General features: G+C 44.3%; 1 protein-coding gene across 1 annotated transcript in view; it reads left to right on the forward strand.

The window, feature by feature from the left end:
- The first annotated feature begins 3,295 nt into the window (after nt 1–3,295).
- The window catches only part of LOC137536021 (glutathione S-transferase P 1-like), a 158,945-nt gene continuing 143,474 nt past the window's right edge, over nt 3,296–18,766 (forward strand). The window contains exon 1 of the mRNA XM_068257959.1: nt 3,296–3,394. Coding sequence (XP_068114060.1) covers nt 3,394 — 1 coding nt within the window. The 5' untranslated portion in view covers nt 3,296–3,393. The remainder of the gene's footprint in view (nt 3,395–18,766) is intronic.

Consider the following 18,766-nt stretch of genomic DNA (forward strand, 5'->3'; position numbering starts at 1 on the left):
TTTGGCCTTAATCCGGCTCTGGGTAGCATGCCAATTGCATGCTCCCTCAAATGGTGTGACATCTCTGGCATTGTGTTGTGTGATCAAACTGCACATTTCAAAGTGGCCTTTTATTCTGGCCAGTGTAAGGCACACCTGTGCAATATCCATGCTGTCTAATCAGCACCTTGATATGCCACTTTGAGGTGGGATGGATTATCCAGGGCCCCCAACCGTCACGTTTTCGGCGGGACGGTCCCGATTTTGGGGGGGGGGGGGGGTCCCACTGTCCCGCGCTGCCCCCCCCCAGGTCCCGGCCACTGGGGAGAGAGGGGGAAAAAAAACAATCGAGGCACCAGCCCGGGATGCGGCATGGATGGCCGCCGCCCGCTGCCATTACACTTCTCCCTCCCTCCCTCCTAATATCCCCCCAGTGTCCCCTTCCCCCCGCAGAGTAAAATGGGCAGCGGAGCGGGCAGTAAGTCTTACCACTGCCTCTCCGCTGCGTACCGGGATCTCATCTGATCTTCCTGCTTCCTGTGACGTCACAGGAAGCAAGAAGACCAGAGGAAATCCCGGTACGCAGCGGAGAGGCAGTGGTAAGACTTACTGGCCACCCTCACCCTCCTCCCCACCTACTGGAACCCTCACTCCCTTTCGGGAGTAAATAACGTTATTTTACAAAAAAAAAAATATTTGTGGGGTGGGCGTGACTAGGGGTTGGGGGTGTGGTCAGGGGTGTGGTCTAAGTGCCCCGTTTTCTCCCATTAAAATGTTGGGAGGTATGGATTATCTCATCAAAGAAGAAGTGCTCACTAACACAGATTGGGGTCTGGGACCCACTAACAGCTCTTTTCTACATGCCAGTGATTTGAAAAGCTCTTAATAATGTAATGTTATGAGGTTTTTTTTAAAGAAACATCCCTCAAGTTGGATCACACACACATTACATTAGCAAGAGTTTTTCAAATCACAAGCGCTCAGAAAAAGCTTAGAGGCGCTGCTAGTGGGTTAGGGCTGATCGGAACAGCTGAATTCCGATTTCGTCGAAATTTTGTGTACCGCATGCGAAAACCGAATTTCGTGTTCCGAATTTTCATGTTCCGAGTGCATTTCTATTGAAGTCAATAGTGCCAACTTCTGCGGTTAATTGTAAAGCCCCTGTACATGCTATCATCACCAAATTTGGCATGTATATTAAGCAGATAAGTAGGAACATGGTAAAAAAAATTGTGAAAAGACCTTATAGTTTTTGAGCAAATCGATTTCAAAGTTTCATAGGAAAAATGGTTTTTAAACTTTGTAAAATGACACTGCTGCAGTACAGGTTACTGCATTCCGAGTTCTGTATACATATTGTATACATTTCATGAAAATAGAAAGCGTGGGGTCCCCCCTCCCAAGCCTCCTTAACTCCTTGTCTCCCATGCAGGCTGGGATAGCCAGAATGCGGAGTCCCGGCCATGTGGGGCTCCGCACCCTGAGCTATACCAGCCCGCATGGTCCATGGTATGGGGGAGCTCTGGAGGAGAGGGGCGGTCAACCTCCCCCTCTCCCCCAGAGCCCTTGTCCAATCCATGGACAAGGGGCTCTTCCCCACCTCTGGTGCCCCAGGAGGAGGTGGGGGCTGCCGACGTCCTGGGGAGTTCATGGTGCCATCCGGGGTTCCCCTTTAACAAGCGGACCCCGGAAGCCGCCCCCTCCCCAGGAGAAATGAGTATAGGGGTACACAGTACCCCTTACCCATTTCAGCAGAGTTAAAAAAAGAAATAAAAACACAACAACGAAAAAAGTCCTTTATTGTTCTAAATTAACCAGGGATACTTACCTTATATATTTATTTATTTATTCAAGTATTTATATAGCGCCGACAAATTACGCAGCGCTGTACACAGTTTACTGTCTTATCACTAACTGTCCCTCAGAGGGGCTCACAATCTAGTCCCTACCACAGTCATATGTCTATATCATGTAGTGTATGTATCATAGTCTGGGGCCAATTTAGGGGGAAGCCAATTAACTTATCTGTATGTTTTTGGGATGAGGGAGGAAACTGGAGTACCCGGACAAAACCCACACAGACACGGGGAGAACATACAAACTCCTTGCCGATGTTGACCTAGCTGGGATTCGACCCGGGAACCCAGCGTCGCAAGGCAAGAGCGCTACCTTGCGAAAATCCCACGCCAGTATCCTTAGGAGTAGTCCCACGCCAGTATCCTCTTAGGACATCTCACCACCCTCCCACACCGACGAACTCCCTCCACTGAATGGCCACAGTCAGCCTCTGCATCTGTATAGCATAGGCTATGAACACGAAAATGTTGCCTTTGAAACCAGAAATTTCGGTAAACAGTGATGTGATCAAAATGGCCACTGGGAAATCCCCGGAACGCTGGAGGCCACACTAGAGTGGCGAAACCAGCCATTTTTTACATAGATGGTGGGTCCAGGTGACCAGAGCAGGAGGTACCCTGGTTCCCTGGACCCACCTATTTATGTGAAATAACGCTCAATCTGACACTCTGAGGTGGCCTCCGGGGGAATGGGGATTCCCCAGCAGCCATTTTGTTTATGACACTGTTTGCCGAAAACTCTTGTTTTAGCAAACAATTTTCGTGTTTCTAGCTTATGCAATAGAGATTGCAGAGGCTGTCTATAGCCATTCAGCCCCGGGAGTTGGGCGGGTGCGTGGGACCACTCCTGAGGATACTGGTGTGGGACCACCCCTGAGGATACTGGCGTGGGATTATTGCAAGGTAAGTATCCCTGGTTAATCCAGAGCAATAAAGGACTTTTTTCATTGTCGTGTTTTTATTTCTTTTTTTAACTCTCTGCTGAAATGGGTAAGAAACAAACATGGGATATATAATCATACAGAAAATGGTGGTACAAAATACAGAATTGGTAATTACAGTGACAAATGTAATATGATGAATAAAATGTATAACAAATTGCAAGACACAAAATGAATAACAAAATTGCAAGACACTGAAGGGTGAGAGCATTATATAATTTTAGAACCCCATTATTAGCTACATTATACATACATTTCCATTACACAAAATTTCAGTCGTATGAACTGCAAAACCACAGAAACATTGTAAAATGCACTGTAAACATTAATTTTATTTGCAATTGGTACACAATCTTGTTTCTTGCTTCTTCTTTTTTTTTTTTAATTTTACCAGTGCATAATTTTAAACAGGCCAGACCAGTTCTTTGCCTGCTTCGTACCTTAGCACCCTCACCTTTTTTTTAAAGCATTTATGACCCTCCCCTTAGACACTTGGTTAACAGAACTCATTGTGACTCAGCAAAAGCTGCTTTCTATAAAAAACCTATTGAATGAAGCGAGAAGCTGTCGGCAAGGATATTGTACACTGCAGGCAGCACGCCAACTAGAACAGCAACAGTAAGTAGATTTATACCTGCCAATGCCTAGCTGTCAAGTATGTATATATGTGTGTGTGTGTGTGTGTATATATATATATATATATATATATATATATATATATATATATATATATATATATATATATATATATATATATTATTTTTTTTTAAAGTGAATGGGAACTGAACTGTAAATAAAAAAGTCAGATACTCACCTAAGGGGAGAGAGGCTCTGGGTCCCATAGAGCATCCCCTCTCCTGTCCTGGTCCCCGCTGTTGCACTGGCTCCCCCGCAGCAGTATTCGACCGTTTCGGTCAAATACCGCTGTTTCCCGGCTGAAGGGAGGCTTCGGAAATGCTTCGGGAGCCTGAGTGCTCCCGAAGACGGGCCGATCTACAGTGCGCACGCGCCCACTATGACGCACTCGTACGTGCGCAGTATGGACCACCTGTCTTCGGGAGGACTCGGCTCCTGAAGACTTCGAAGTCCCCTTGGCAGGGGATGTGAACGGGGGAGCCAGCGCATCACCGAGAGCACTGGGAGAGGAGAGGGAAGGCTCATTAGGATCGAGCCTTCCCTCTCCTTAGGGGAGTATCTTACTTTTTTTAAATTTAAATACGGGTTCCCATTAGCTTTAAAGCAAACCTGAACTGAAAGATAAATATAAGAGATGTAATATGTTTAATTGTATGTATAGTGCTAATGCTAAATAGAACCTTAGTAACATGGAACAGAGTACCATATCTTCATTTTCTGCATTCAAACGCTGGCGTTTAACCACTAACTTTTGAAGGCCTTCAAGGCTAGCAGTTAGGATTCCTAGATTGGTTTGTGACCTGAAACACCTTCCAGAAGTGTACTGTACTGGAGAGAAAAAACAAAGACAAAAGGGAGCCCAAATGGTGCAGTATGTCACAAGTATTGGGTATTAAAAAGTACTTTATAGAAGGGTACTCACAAAGGTGGGTTGCAAAGGGGGCAACCGACCACTTCAGGCAGGTGGAGTGTTTTAAACCTGTCCACTCAGGTCTACCAGCAGTCCTGGACTCGGTCGCTCTCTTAGCAAAAAACCTGCGCCCCTTGGATAGGTGCGCAAGGCTCCCCTCCCAGGAGGGTGGGGGGAGTAAGGTACAGTAGAGGGTAAAGAGGTGCCCAATGTATATAAAACACTTTAAAATCAAGAAAAAGAAAAAAGGTTGAGGTGGCTTACCTCACAGACGACAAACTCACTTTAAGTAAGGAAGTTTAATTGAATATTAAGCACAGGCAACGCGTTTCGTGGGACTATACCCACTTCCTCAGGCCAAATAAAAGTGCCCTAGCAGTCTGTATGCCGCATTAGAGGCGCCCCGAATGCGGCATACAGACTGCTAGGGCACTTTTATTTGGCCTGAGGACGTGGGTATAGTCCCACGAAACGCGTTGCCTGTGCTTAATATTCAATTAAACTTCCTTACTTAAAGTGAGTTTGTCGTCTGTGAGGTAAGCCACCTCAACCTTTTTTCTTTTTCTTGATTTTAAAGTGTTTTATATACATTGGGCGCCTCTTTACCCTCTACTGTACCTTCCGGAAGCAACATGCTGCTTCTGGAACGAGACGTTACGCCAAGATCTACCGCCAGGCTGAAAGCCTGCAAAATACTAATGGAAAGAGGAGCGCTCCATAGTGTATTACCATAAAAAATGCTTTAATACGCAAGGAATAAAATTGTACTTACAAGATGTACAAAAGATATACGCATGTAAGCGGGCAGGTCATCCGCTAACTCCCCTCCTGCGGACAGATCGTACGCTTCTGTGGCCAGCAGTGCGCGCTCCGATGTGACCGTTGCTCGTCTCGCTGGGGGGTGGGCGGAGCCTAGACCTGGCGTGCCTGTAGCGTCATTACGCGTTTCGGCGCTCTGCGCCTTCCTCAGATGACGTCACAGGCTCTGGCACGTCCCATTTATACACAGCCGTCGCTGGGAGAAGCTACGGGTGCTGTATAGGGTCTTTTTAGGTATATAACAGCGGATTTATATCAATACAAAGTTGGGGGAGTGTGGGCGGAAGTTACAGCCAATTATGAGCTAGCCCTTTGCGCACAATCTCTCCGTAGAAGTTCACACTTGACCATTGATACATCCATTGGCAGATAATTAAATAAATACAAGATTAGTATCTGTTGAAAATTCATAAAAAATCATAAAAATATATATATATATCAGAAACATCAATACAAATATAGATAAAAAATATCCATTAAAATTATCCATTTCAAATGAGATTTAAACCAATAAAACTGGCTGCAAAGGTAAATTCTCCGCAGCCTGTAAAGTTCAAGTTGGATTGACCACAATCCAACTTGAACTTTACAGGCTGCGGAGAATTTACCTTTGCAGCCAGTGCTCTTTCAAAGAATGATTTTTGGTAGTTTTATTGGTTTAAATCTCATATAAATGTATAAATGGGACGTGCCAGAGCCTGTGACGTCATCTGAGGAAGGCGCAGAGCGCCGAAACGCGTCATGACGCTACAGGCACGCCAGGTCTAGGCTCCGCCCACCCCCCAGCGAGACGAGCAACGGTCACATCGGAGCGCGCACTGCTGGCCACAGAAGCGTACGATCTGTCCGCAGGAGGGGAGTTAGCGGATGACCTGCCCGCTTACATGCGTATATCTTTTGTACATCTTGTAAGTACAATTTTATTCCTTGCGTATTAAAGCATTTTTTATGGTAATACACTATGGAGCGCTCCTCTTTCCATTAGTATTCTGCATCACCCAAATCTAAGGAGCTGAGCCGTGTATCTACCACCTGCATCACAAGGGAGTCTGTGCCCTGGAACTCTGACTGACAACGCAAAAGTACACAAGCCTTCGTTTGAAAGCCTGCAAAAGCTGGGTCTAAGCGCTCCCATTCACTTGAATGGGACAGCACACGATCCACCCAAAAAAAGGTTGCAGCTAAAAGACGTTAAATGCCCACAAAAGTGCCCATGTGAACCAGCCCTTACTTTTCCGGACTAAAACATTATCAGCAAGATTTTCTCAGCCAGATAAGTGTCTTGCCTTCTAATTACTATTCAGGACATTGGACTATATTATAAGACAATCTGTTTGACAAGCTCCTTTGCATATACAGTATAACAACTCCAGTTTTTTTAACACATGCAGTGCAGGAAGATAGAAAGGGACTTCACGCAATTTTTTTGTTGTACCATCTACCCTTTATGTCCCATGTCAGTTCAGGTACCCGTTTAGTTCTATCACTTTTCTAACTGTGATTAAAGGGGCTGTTTTAGTTTTAAATTTTGTTCTTTTGTGACTGTGAGTGATAAAATTATGGCAGTTGTTTTATAGATGTTTGCTTGTGAAAACCTACAAAGGTCAGTCAAAAGATATATTAGGGCCTGCTAAATGGGCAGTGGGTGCAGCCTCGTTTCACATCCAAAGTCATCTCTGTGGTGAGGCATTGAGTGCCTCCCCCCAGCCTTACTAACCCCTTCCCCCCGACATACACACATCTTTGCAAATGTCCTGGATCCAGTGTTATGAGAAAGGTGCTCATTCCCACCTCATGCTATGGAAAGTGGAGGCAGGACCAGACAGGAGAGACACATTATGAAGAGACTTCCAGATCTTCATCCCTAAATAGATAAAGGGGTTCCCTTTTGACCCCTTACCTATTTTAAAGAAAATGGTTAAAAATAATCTTTACTGGTTTCGCGTGGAGGTGATTGGCAAACTTCTTTTTTTCAACAATACATTTTTCTTGAAATAAAATTTCATAGTACAGTATACAGAAAAAATGCATTTGTATACAGAGCAGAAATATGCTCCAAGGCACAGGATAAAAGCTTAACATAGTACATAGTAACTAAACTATGATAAAATAAAATACAAAGAAAAATAACAAAAGAACAGTCCCAAAAAGGTAAAATGATCTATTCACACAAAGTCCAGCTAAGTGAGATTCCAGACAGAGCCACTCTGTAGGCCTGACTCCTACCACCTGCCTCCTACTGTTAAGCAGAGGCGATAGATGTGATCAATGATAATGCCAACCACCCTCCCTCCAACCCTCTGGACCCTCCCCCAGGAACCGCCCTTATATAAAGGCTCAAATATCCCCATCCAAAACCCGCAAACAAAGTATAGCATACAGCAGTGGATTTTGATCAAAGCAATCCAGCATGGCTTATTTGAGGTGGACAGCAGACCACATGGCACAGGGGTTCTAGACGTCTGAAAATGTTTAACGAAAGGTGGAATCTCTTCGATATATACATTTCTTGGATTGTCTTAATAAGAGAACTTCTAGGCGGAGGGAGGCATTTGTGATTGGCAAACTCCCTGAGAGTCTGTTTATCTATTGTTAGGCTCCTTTAACACCCTGCACGTTGCGATGAGATCTCAGCACAATGGTGCTAAAAAGTCACATCTGCCTCAGAATTGCGATGTGATGCGTACAATTAGGCCACTTCACTGCCACTGTAAATGCACACATTGCCCAAATTTCCCTTCTTTGCCGCAAATCACAGCTTTACGGCGGGGGGTAGGTTAAGGAGGGATAAGTGTTAGGTGCCTGAGAGTTTTAAGTGTTAGGCACTACCGAGGGAGGTCTTAGGGTTAGGCATCGGTAAAGGGAAGGTTCTGTGTAAGAATAGGCTTAGGTTAAGACATAGTAAAATATCGGTAAACATTACCAGTATTTTACTTTTGGAATTAAGTAGTGGAATATCTGTAATTTTACTCATATTCTACCAGTGGCAATCCTCCACGTCCTTTTTTTCTAGGTGCCTTTTTTTTTTATAAGAACACTTATTGCATTACATTTGGATGTGATTATATTGAAAGGAGCCTAATGAACATCCCACTAGAATACTGGCGTAGGCCCCATGGGCTACACAGCTTGTCAAGTTTCCATAGTTTCATTTGTTTTTCGGGGTGAAGCACTTTTCTTCTATTGAAATTACATTTGATACACTCTTCATGCATATGGTAACATGCATGCAAAGATCTGCCAAAAGTGAGGTCTCTTGCCATCACATCCACAGACAATGCAATGACCACAGTTTTCCTTTTCACTGCAGCCATAATGGTTGCACAGGGAAAAGGTTCTCCAGCACTAGAGGTGGAGATTCCAAATTACACTCCCCTCAACCCCTCCCCGAATTGTTGCCCGCCCAAGTGTAGGTAGCAGTAGCAGATATTGCCCCAGTGTTAGGTAGATCCCCCAGTATAGGTAGTCAGATGTTGCCCCGGTATTAGGTAGCCCTCTACCCAGGTTAGATAGCCAGATGTTCCCCCAGTATTAGGTAGCCCCACTCTCCAAGTTAGCCAGATGTGCCTCCAGTATTAGGCAGCCTCCCTCCCTAGGGATTGATTGTGGTAGCTCTAAGGCAGGGTAGCCCATTAGGTAGATCATAATCTATCAGCAGATCCCAAAAGGCCCTCTGGGTAGATCCCACTTACGCACAGGGTCGGATTTGTACTCTTTGCCGCCCAAGGCCACTGTTACCAGCCATCCCCCTTCAGTATAGGTAGCCAGGTGACCCCATCCCCTCTCCCTCAAGTATAGGTAGCTAGATGTCTCCCTTAATCCCTCCCTTTCCCACTCCCACCTTTCAGTATAGGTAGCCAGCTCGCCTCCACACCGCAGTAGCCATCAGTGTCACCTCTCCGCTCGTCTTCAGTGCAGAAGCTTCCTCTTCCTCTCCTCTCCATCAGCTGCTGCTGTACATCTGTCCCTCCAACTTACATCTCTCACTTGTGACTCGCCGGAAGAGGAAGCTTCTACGTTGGAGACGAGCGGAGATGTGAGTGACTGGTGGCTGCTATTTCACATTCTCCTCTTGTAATTCTGCAATGCTGCTCAAGTCCATAGCCGCCAGCCACAACGCTAACGTGCAGAGAGAGCAGGGCGGCTGCACAGGCGGAAGGTCAGGCATTCACCTGATCTCCCTGCACTGCAGCACTTGCAAGCTTGCAAATGATGCACCAGTTTAGCCTGCTGCTTTGGTGCCCTTGTTTCTGTAGTGCCCTATGCCATGGCATAGGTGGCCTTGACCTAAATATGGCCCTGCTTATGCATCGCACTCTGTCTCTTTGACTTGGATGAATTTAGTGCAATATGCTGTCCTGAAGCTTTGCACATCAGTGTAGAGGATTATGATGTTGCATGGTGGGGAGCCATACATTTAGAAGCAATATGTTCAACTGTTGAGTACAATTTTGTTGGACACTGACCATGATATGGATGGTAAGCATGATATTGTGACTCTATTTGGTCAAGCTCTGTTCTATTTGGGTCACTGTCATGATTCTGATGCATTGGTGTGCAATGCATGGGAATCGCAAGGAAGATTGTTCTGTCAGTATGCAAGAAACACTGAGAATGGAATTAAAGGAATAAACATAAAGATTTATTGTAATCAGTCTCAAGAGATAAACAGCATAAATGTCGTACATTAAGTTCATGCACAGAGTATGCAACTAGACTGTTAAAGAACTTACAAACAAACAAACAAACAAACAAACAAACAAACAAACAAACAAACAATCAGCATTAAGATCATGCAGAGAGTCAAATGAACAGGACGCATAAACAATTGAGATTAAGTTTATGCAGAGAATCTGACCTTCAGGATGCATACACAATTAGCATTAAGTTCTATGCAGAGAATAGTACTATCAGGATGCATACACAATTAGCATTAAGTTCTATGCAGAGAATAGTACTATCAGGATGCATACACAAGTAGCATTAAAGGGACTCCGAGCAGTGCAGAAACTATGGAAAGATGCATATCATTTTAAAGCTCTCTTTCTCCTCTTTCCAATGATATATAAACCGCCACCCTACGCCTTTTAGTTTTCGCTAATTTCGTGATTGAAATTGCCGCGGCCGCAATTTCGCGAAAACTAAAAGGCGTAGGTTGGCGGTTTATATATCATTGGAAAGAGGAAAAAGAGAGCTTTAAAATGATATGCATCTTTCCATAGTTTCTGCACTGCTCGGAGTCCCTTTAAGTTCTATGCAGAGAATAGTACTATCAGGATGCATACACAAGTAGCATTAAAGGGGAACTGAAGAGAGAGGTATATGGAGGCTGTCATGTTTATTTCCTTTTAATCAATACCAGTTGCCTGGCAGCCCTGCTGGTCTATTTCTCTGCAGTAGTATCTGATTAAAACTAGAAACAAGCATGCAGCTAGTCTTGTCAGATCAGACTTATAAGTCTGAACCACTGAAACACCTGATCTGCTGCATGCTTGTTCAGGGGCTATGGCTAATAGTATTAGAGGCAGAGGATCAGCAGGGCTGCCAGGCAACTGGTATTGTCTAAAAGGAAATAAACATGACAGCCTCCATATACCTCTCTCTTCAGTTCCCCTTTAAAGGGGAACTGAAGAGAGAGGTATATGGAGGCTGCCATGTTGATTTCCTTTTAAGCAATACCAGTTGCCTGGCAGCCCTGCTGATCCACTTCCTCTAATACTATTAGCCATAGCCCCTGAACAAGCATGCAGCAGATCAGGTGTTTCGACTTGAAAGTCAGATCTGACAAGACTAGCTGCATGCTTGTTTCTGGTGTTATTCAGATACTACTGCAGAGAAATAGACCAGCAGGGCTGCCAGGCAACTGGTATTGATTAAAAGGAAATAAATATGGCAGCCTCCGTATACCTCTTACTTCAGTTCCCCTTTAAGTTCTATGCAGAGAATAGAACTATCAGGATGCATAAGCAACTGGACACTAATGCTGGGAATACACGTTTCGTTTTTGCCTTCGTTTAAACCTTCGTTTCGATTGTGCCTTTTGTCCTTTTCGATCCCGAAATAATCGATCGTACGGTTAATATCACCACCCACGGTTTCGTTTTTTTTTTTCGATTCTGATGGTTTCGTTTTTCCGATGATCGAAGGCTGCAAAGAAACGAAACGTAGTACAGGGACGGACGGCATAAACGAATATATAATCGATCTGAACAGCCATCAAGCCTACCAATGGCTCGATTAGATGGATAAAGAGAGATAATATCAAACATGTTCGATCACTAGTCGTTCGTTTTTGGGGTCTATTAATCGAAACTATAATGAGATTATGACTATTTTCACATACGTTTTCAACACTCGATTCGTTTACCAAACGAATCGAAGGCTAAAACGAAGGCAAAAACGAAACATGTATTCCCAGCATAACACCTAAGGAAAATCTATCAGGTATTGCAGATGCTATGGACCCCCTGCATATAGGATAATATGCAACGGTATCCAAGCATAACAATAGTGTGCACACTGAACCCCAAACCTGACTATAATATACACATGAGAATCATTTACAATATATACAAAGGCAGAGCATCAGAATTATAATCAGCAGCCAACGGAACGTCATACATGCAGGGTCAAACCAGAGATACAAACAAGATACAATCGCTTAGGCAAAGGTTAGTCAGATACAGAAAACAGGTCAAACACGATAATTACAGATACAAGGCTGAGCAAGACAGGAAGGCTAGGACTCAGGATCAGGAACAGACTTTGAGGCTAGGACTCAGGATCAGGAACAGACTTTGATGAGCTAGCCCAGGGTGGTCTGTTAAAACAGCTTATATAGTGTGCAAGATAGTCAGATGACAAAGTCCAGGTGATCACAGACCTGCCCTCATTAAATCTGCAATAACAGTTCTTGTGAGTGAGACCTCTGCTGGTGGCAGAGAATAGTTCAAGCAGTTTCGAACACTGAGGACACAGAGGACATCTGCTGGCGAAATGGAGGAAGTTCATCAATAGTTCAGGAAATTTGCCAGCAGATGCACTTCGTGACAGTCACTGAGGAGAACTCTATGATATGCATTTAACTGACTGTCACCTCGGACAACGCTGCAGTGGTGGCTTCTTCTGTGTGTGTATGTATGTATGTATATATATATATATATATATATATATATATATATATATATATTTATATACAGTGGAGGAAATAATTATTTGACCCCTCACTGATTTTGTAAGTTTGTCCAATGACAAAGAAATGAAAAGTCTCAGAACAGTATCATTTCAATGGTAGGTTTATTTTAACAGTGGCAGATAGCACATCAAAAGGAAAATCGAAAAACTAACCTTAAATAAAAGATAGCAACTGATTTGCATTTCATTGAGTAAAATAAGTTTTTGAACCCCTACCAACCATTAAGAGTTTTGGCTCCCACAGAGTGGTTAGACACTTCTACTCAATTAGTCACCCTCATTAAGGACACCTGTCTTAACTAGTCACCTGTATAAAAGACACCTGTCCACAGAATCAATCAATCAATCAAGCAGACTCCAAACTCTCCAACATGGGAAAGACCAAAGAGCTGTCCAAGGATGTCAGAAACAAAATTGTAGACCTGCACAAGGCTGGAATGGGCTACAAAACCATTAGCAAGAAGCTGGGAGAGAAGGTGACAACTATTGGTGAGATTGTTCGAAAATGGAAGGAGCACAAAATGACCATCAATCAACCTCGCTCTGGGGCTCCACGCAAGATCTCACCTCGTGGGGTGTCAATGGTTCTGAGAAAGGTGAAAAAGCATCCTAGAACTACACGGGAGGAGTTAGTGAATGACCTCAAATTAGCAGGGACCACAGTCACCAAGAAAACCATTGGAAACACATTACACCGCAATGGATTAAAATCCTGCAGGGCTCGCAAGGTCCCCCTGCTCAAGAAGGCACATGTGCAGGCCCGTCTGAAGTTTGCCAATGAACACCTGAATGATTCTGTGAGTGACTGGGAGAAGGTGCTGTGGTCTGATGAGACCAAAATAGAGCTCTTTGGCATTAACTCAACTCGCTTTGTTTGGAGGAAGAAAAATGCTGCCTATGACCCCCAAAACACCGTCCCCACCGTCAAGCATGGGGGTGGAAACATTTTGCTTTGGGGGTGTTTTTCTGCTAAGGGCACAGGACAACTTAATCGCATTAACGGGAAAATGGACGGAGCCATGTATCGTGAAATCCTGAACGACAACCTCCTTTCCTCTGCCAGGAAACTGAAAATGGGTCATGGATTGGTGTTCCAGCACGACAATGACCCAAAACATACAGCAAAGGCAACAAAGGAGTGGCTTGTGATGATCGCTGCTGCAGCAGCTGTTGCTGGAAGTAGTAGTGCTGCAGCTCAGGCAGTTCTGATCTATTTCCATGCAGGCTGCATAGCTTTGTCTGTCTTTCCCTGCTGTCAGCTTGTGACTGATTATCATTCACCTGTGTGGGAATCTGCATGTCTGCTCCCATTGGATGACCTCAGTATAAAGATCTGCTTCCTGCAGGGTTTCCTTGGGTTTTCATAGCTTCAGTTTAAGCCCGTCTTGCTGTCGCTTTAGCCCCCGATCGTGTTTCTTGTTATAAAGATACTTTGCTGGTCTTTGCATCATATATTGGTTCATTGCCAATATATATGCATACCAGCACGTTTATTATTTTCCTTGTATTCGTGTTACGTTGATACATCAGTGTCGCTGATATATACGTACACGAACTGTTTATTTCCTGTGTTCAGTTAGTCAGTTTTCCAGCACGTTTTGGTAGTTTGCGCGTACCGTGAGCACCCGTGCTGAGCTAGTTATCCTGTTCCTGGTCCTGTTTGTGGATTGCGTTCATCTCTGCGAAGAGATAACGAATCCTTCTGAATCCAGTTCTGCTACTGTTTGTGGATTGCGTTCATCTCTGCGAAGAGATAGCGAATCCTTCTGAGTCCCGTTCCCTGTATTACTCCAGTCCTAGTCAGCGTTCCTGCTTATGTCATATATCGGTTCATTGCCGATATATACATATGTTAGTCAGACGTTACAAATAGTTTCATTGATAGCTGTAATTGTAATACGCTAGGAAAACATACTTATTGTATATTTATCTGTGTTACGTTCATCTATCTCGATCCTGCTATTTCCTGACTATCCTGTCCTGTCTTTGTGAGGCACGCCATCGCCGCAACGCATTGGCTGCCTCATTCCAGTCTGTCTGGTTTTGGACGCTTGCTGTCGCTAAGTAGCCGCTAGCTAGCAAGCGTTCATTCTGTCTACCTGTCCTGATCTCCTCAGTTCTGGTTTATGCGCTCAGCGCTACTTTGCGCTGAGACGTTATAACGAAAGCATTGTTTGTGGCTGTCAGATCTGCTCCGGCTCTGTGCGCCACAATCTCCTATTGGAGTCAGTCCTCCTCTCCACTATACTAGGGATAGCCTGTTTCTTTGTGCTAGTGTGTGTACCTCCTCCACGTCAGCTCATGCGTTGCATGCTGACTGTGGAGAATACACCACCAAGCCTTACATTATGAAAACCCCATTACCAATCCCCATTGTGGGGGGGATTCCCAGAAAGTATGACACAGTTAATTATGGTTCCTGTTCCTTTAAGAAATTTGAAGAACTTAACCCTGAAACAGAAAATGAGTTTTTCTCTGAATGCGCCAGGTTCCTGGCCAATCCCGATCTCCAAGCGACTCCTGTTTCAACCTGGACACTCCAGCTAGTTTATATTTTGTTTAAAGGGCAATTGCTTCAGTGGGCATGTGATGTTCTCAATCATTCCGATTTGAATGAGAGACCGCTGGAATTTCTAGCGTTTGTGATCCATAACTGGTTGCGCATAGATCCATTGCCTTTTCCTCTAAATGAACTCCTGGCAGCAGGCCAATCAGCTGCTCCTTCAATTGTTTGCAAAAATGATCAGCAAGCAGAGAGTGTTCCTGATAATTTTCCTGCAGCCTTGAATAAATCACCAAAAACAGCAGGGAAAACAGCAGGGTCTAAGGCAAAACGCAAACGTTCTAAGAAACGTGTCCGATCTGCAGAGTCGTTATCCTTAGCGACTGAGACCTATAATGAGATTCTGCCATTAACAGATAATGAAATGCAATTGTCTTTCAGGGGAGTTAAATGGACTTATGAAACTATTAATGAACTTTCATCACTGGCTAGGGAAAATAAAGATTTTTGTTTAAAAGAATTATCTGAGTATGATTATGAGGAGATATTACAGAGTATTGAAGAAATCAACTTATTTGTGAAGCAAGGAAAGTTTGCATACACTACAGTTCAACACTTGCTACAGGTATTAGAGATTCTTAAGAATAAGGAATCTGCCAATCACCTGCTAATTAACCCAATATATGTCCCTGCCACAATCATATCTGCAAACTGTGATCTGCCTGTTAAGTATGCTTGGAATCCTCCATTTGAGAAAGGAGAGATGGAAGCTCTGGTCAATGAATGGAAGAATGATTCAAGTTCATTTTGTCAATTTTACAGTGCAAAAAGTGAATTAGTATTGAATGCATGCATTAAGTCTGCCTATAACCTAATAAAAACTGGTGTGTGTGGGTATGACTTTGTGGCTCCATTGATCGATGTGTGGAAAATGATTTTGGATGATTTTTATGCGATTCAATCAGTTGATACCAGGGAAGACACACTGTCAATTGGAGACTGTCCCACTTCTCCAGTTACTGAGTCCCTACCATGTCTTGTGAATGTTCCTGTAACTCCACCCTGTACCATGGATAACTCAGTGTTACTTCCCAGTAAAACAGAAGCCACTGATACTTTCTTAACTTTGCCCTGCACAAATTTCTCAGCAGAGAATCCAGAGGTCCTGCTGACTTCTGAGTCCAGCCTAGCCAGTACTCATGAGTCTTTGTTCAGTGAAACAGACACCAGAAAAATCTTGCCTGTCTCTGCAAACACTTCTGCAGAAATTACCCGTGTTAATAAAGTTCAACTCCTGTCTGATCCAGCAGATGCCAATAGATGCACTACATCAGTTTCCGAGTCCCAGCAATCCTGTCCAGAAACCTAAGAACCCCAGCATCTGAATTTTCCAATTTTACAATTGAATGGTGATTCAGATGCGCAAACATTGTGTCTTGATTTTCCTGTTTCTACACCTCTCTCTAGTTTTGTGAATAGCTCAGAGCATCTGCTCTGTGAACCTGAAATCGCAGAATTATTACCTTGTTCAGAAAATGTTCCAATAAATTTGCCCTGTACCATGAATTGTGCAGTAGATCTCTCCAATGAAACTCAGGTCACAGAATCATTATGCTGTCCAGCAGGTGCTTCCATGGTTTTGCCCTGCAATATGGACTGTTCAGTGATCCTGTCCAGTGAAGCTGTGGTCGCAGAGTCTTATGCTTCACCCAGTACTTTGGATATTTCAAACCCTCTAGCAGAAGAGTCTGAGGCACTGCTTACCTCAGTTGGTGTTGCAGTAATATTCACTTGTCTAGCAGCTGTTTTGGAATTACAGTCTGCTCTAATAAAACTTGGTGAATTTCTGCCCAGCAAAGCAGAAGCCATTGAAATATTGTCCTCGTCAGCAATTGTGTTAGATACCTTGCCCTGTACACAGTCTGATTTAACCAATGTTGTTGAGTCCCTCTCCAGTGTTGTAACAGCCGAGGAACTCCAGCCCTGTCCTCTGAATGTTTCAGAAGTCTTGCCCTGTAACATGGATAATTCTGATTCTCTGGTCAAAATAATAGAAATCTCAGAATTTCAGTCCGGTCTGATGAGTGTTCCTGGAACCCAGCCCTGTATCCTGAAAGATTCTGGTTCTCTGGCCACTGTGGCAGAGGTTCCAGAGTCCCCTTCCTGTCCAGGGAATTCCTCAGTTTTGCCTAGTCCAGTGGGGGCTGCTGCAATACTGACTTGTTCTGCAGCGCCTCATGAGCTCCAATCCAGTGTATTAAATGAGTCTCTGTCCAGTCCAGAGGTAGTTGTGGAGTCCCTATCTGGTTCAGTGCATACATCAGAAGATTTGTCCTGTCTTGTTAGTGCCCCTGAATCTGATTTGTTACTGACTTTGCTGGAATCAGCGACATCTAAGTCTGATCCAGCATTCTCGTGTAAAAGTCCAGTAGTTGCGAAGTTTAGTCATGATGATTTTTTTTGGCCAGTCCTGGTTTTGGTCCTGTCTTGGCTGACCCTGAGGCTCACAGTTCCTTGACATGCCCAGAGGTTTCTCTTGTGCCGGTGTGCCCAGATGTTCTTTGTGTGCCAGAATGCCCAAGTGTGTCTAAGGTGTTAGCGTGCTCTGATGCTTCCTTAGTGGGAACACGTTCTGATGTTGCCAGTCTGCCTGCATGCCCAGAGATGGTTCTGGTCCCTGAAAGCCCTGATATTGATGTTTGTCCTTGTGGCCCTGACTCGGGAATTGCCCTAGGTTCCATAGGGGTTCTTGATAGTTCTCCATGTGAGCCTAAGGGGCATTCTGACCTATGGGGATCTCTTTGGAGCTTCAAGGTGTTCTGGGAGGTCTCTGAGAAAACTTGTCCTGGTGCCTTGGACTGGTTCAACAGTGGGTTTTGTGTTGGTAAAGACAGTACCGGTGGGCATTGTAAAGGCTTAGGCGTTTCTGAACGGTTCCTGGAAGGCGGTGGGTATCGCTCAGGGAATTTCGGAGGGCTTTCTTCTGGAAATCATGGTTCTGATGGGTGTCACATTGGGGCTTGTAGTACTGATGGGCATGGTTCTGTAGGTTCTGGTTCTGATGGGTCCAGTCTTGTGGGGACTGATTCTGGAATTCGGTCTTGCCGGGCTGTCCCGGTCATCATAAATTATCAGTCAGACTGTTTTGTTGGGAATTTCAGTTTTGAAAAGCGTCTGGAATCCGCTTTTAAGGGCGGGGGTACTGTGATGATCGCTGCTGCAGCAGCTGTTGCTGGAAGTAGTAGTGCTGCAGCTCAGGCAGTTCTGATCTATTTCCATGCAGGCTGCATAGCTTTGTCTGTCTTTCCCTGCTGTCAGCTTGTGACTGATTACCATTCACCTGTGTGGGAATCTGCATGTCTGCTCCCATTGGATGACCTCAGTATAAAGATCTGCTTCCTGCAGGGTTTCCTTGGGTTTTCATAGCTTCAGTTTAAGCCCGTCTTGCTGTTGCTTTAGCCCCCGATCGTGTTTCTTGTTATAAAGATACTTTGCTGGTCTTTGCATCATATATTGGTTCATTGCCAATATATATGCATACCAGCACGTTTATTATTTTCCTTGTATTCGTGTTACGTTGATACATCAGTGTCGCTGATATATACGTACACGAACTGTTTATTTCCTGTGTTCAGTTAGTCAGTTTTCCAGCACGTTTTGGTAGTTTGCGCGTACCGTGAGCACCCGTGCTGAGCTAGTTATCCTGTTCCTGGTCCTGTTTGTGGATTGCGTTCATCTCTGCGAAGAGATAACGAATCCTTCTGAATCCAGTTCTGTTACTGTTTGTGGATTGCGTTCATCTCTGCGAAGAGATAGCGAATCCTTCTGAGTCCTGTTCCCTGTATTACTCCAGTCCTAGTCAGCGTTCCTGCTTATGTCATATATCGGTTCATTGCCGATATATACATATGTTAGTCAGACGTTACAA

This window comes from Hyperolius riggenbachi, chromosome 10 (assembly GCF_040937935.1).
Source record: "Hyperolius riggenbachi isolate aHypRig1 chromosome 10, aHypRig1.pri, whole genome shotgun sequence".
NCBI classification, from domain to species: domain Eukaryota; kingdom Metazoa; phylum Chordata; class Amphibia; order Anura; family Hyperoliidae; genus Hyperolius; species Hyperolius riggenbachi.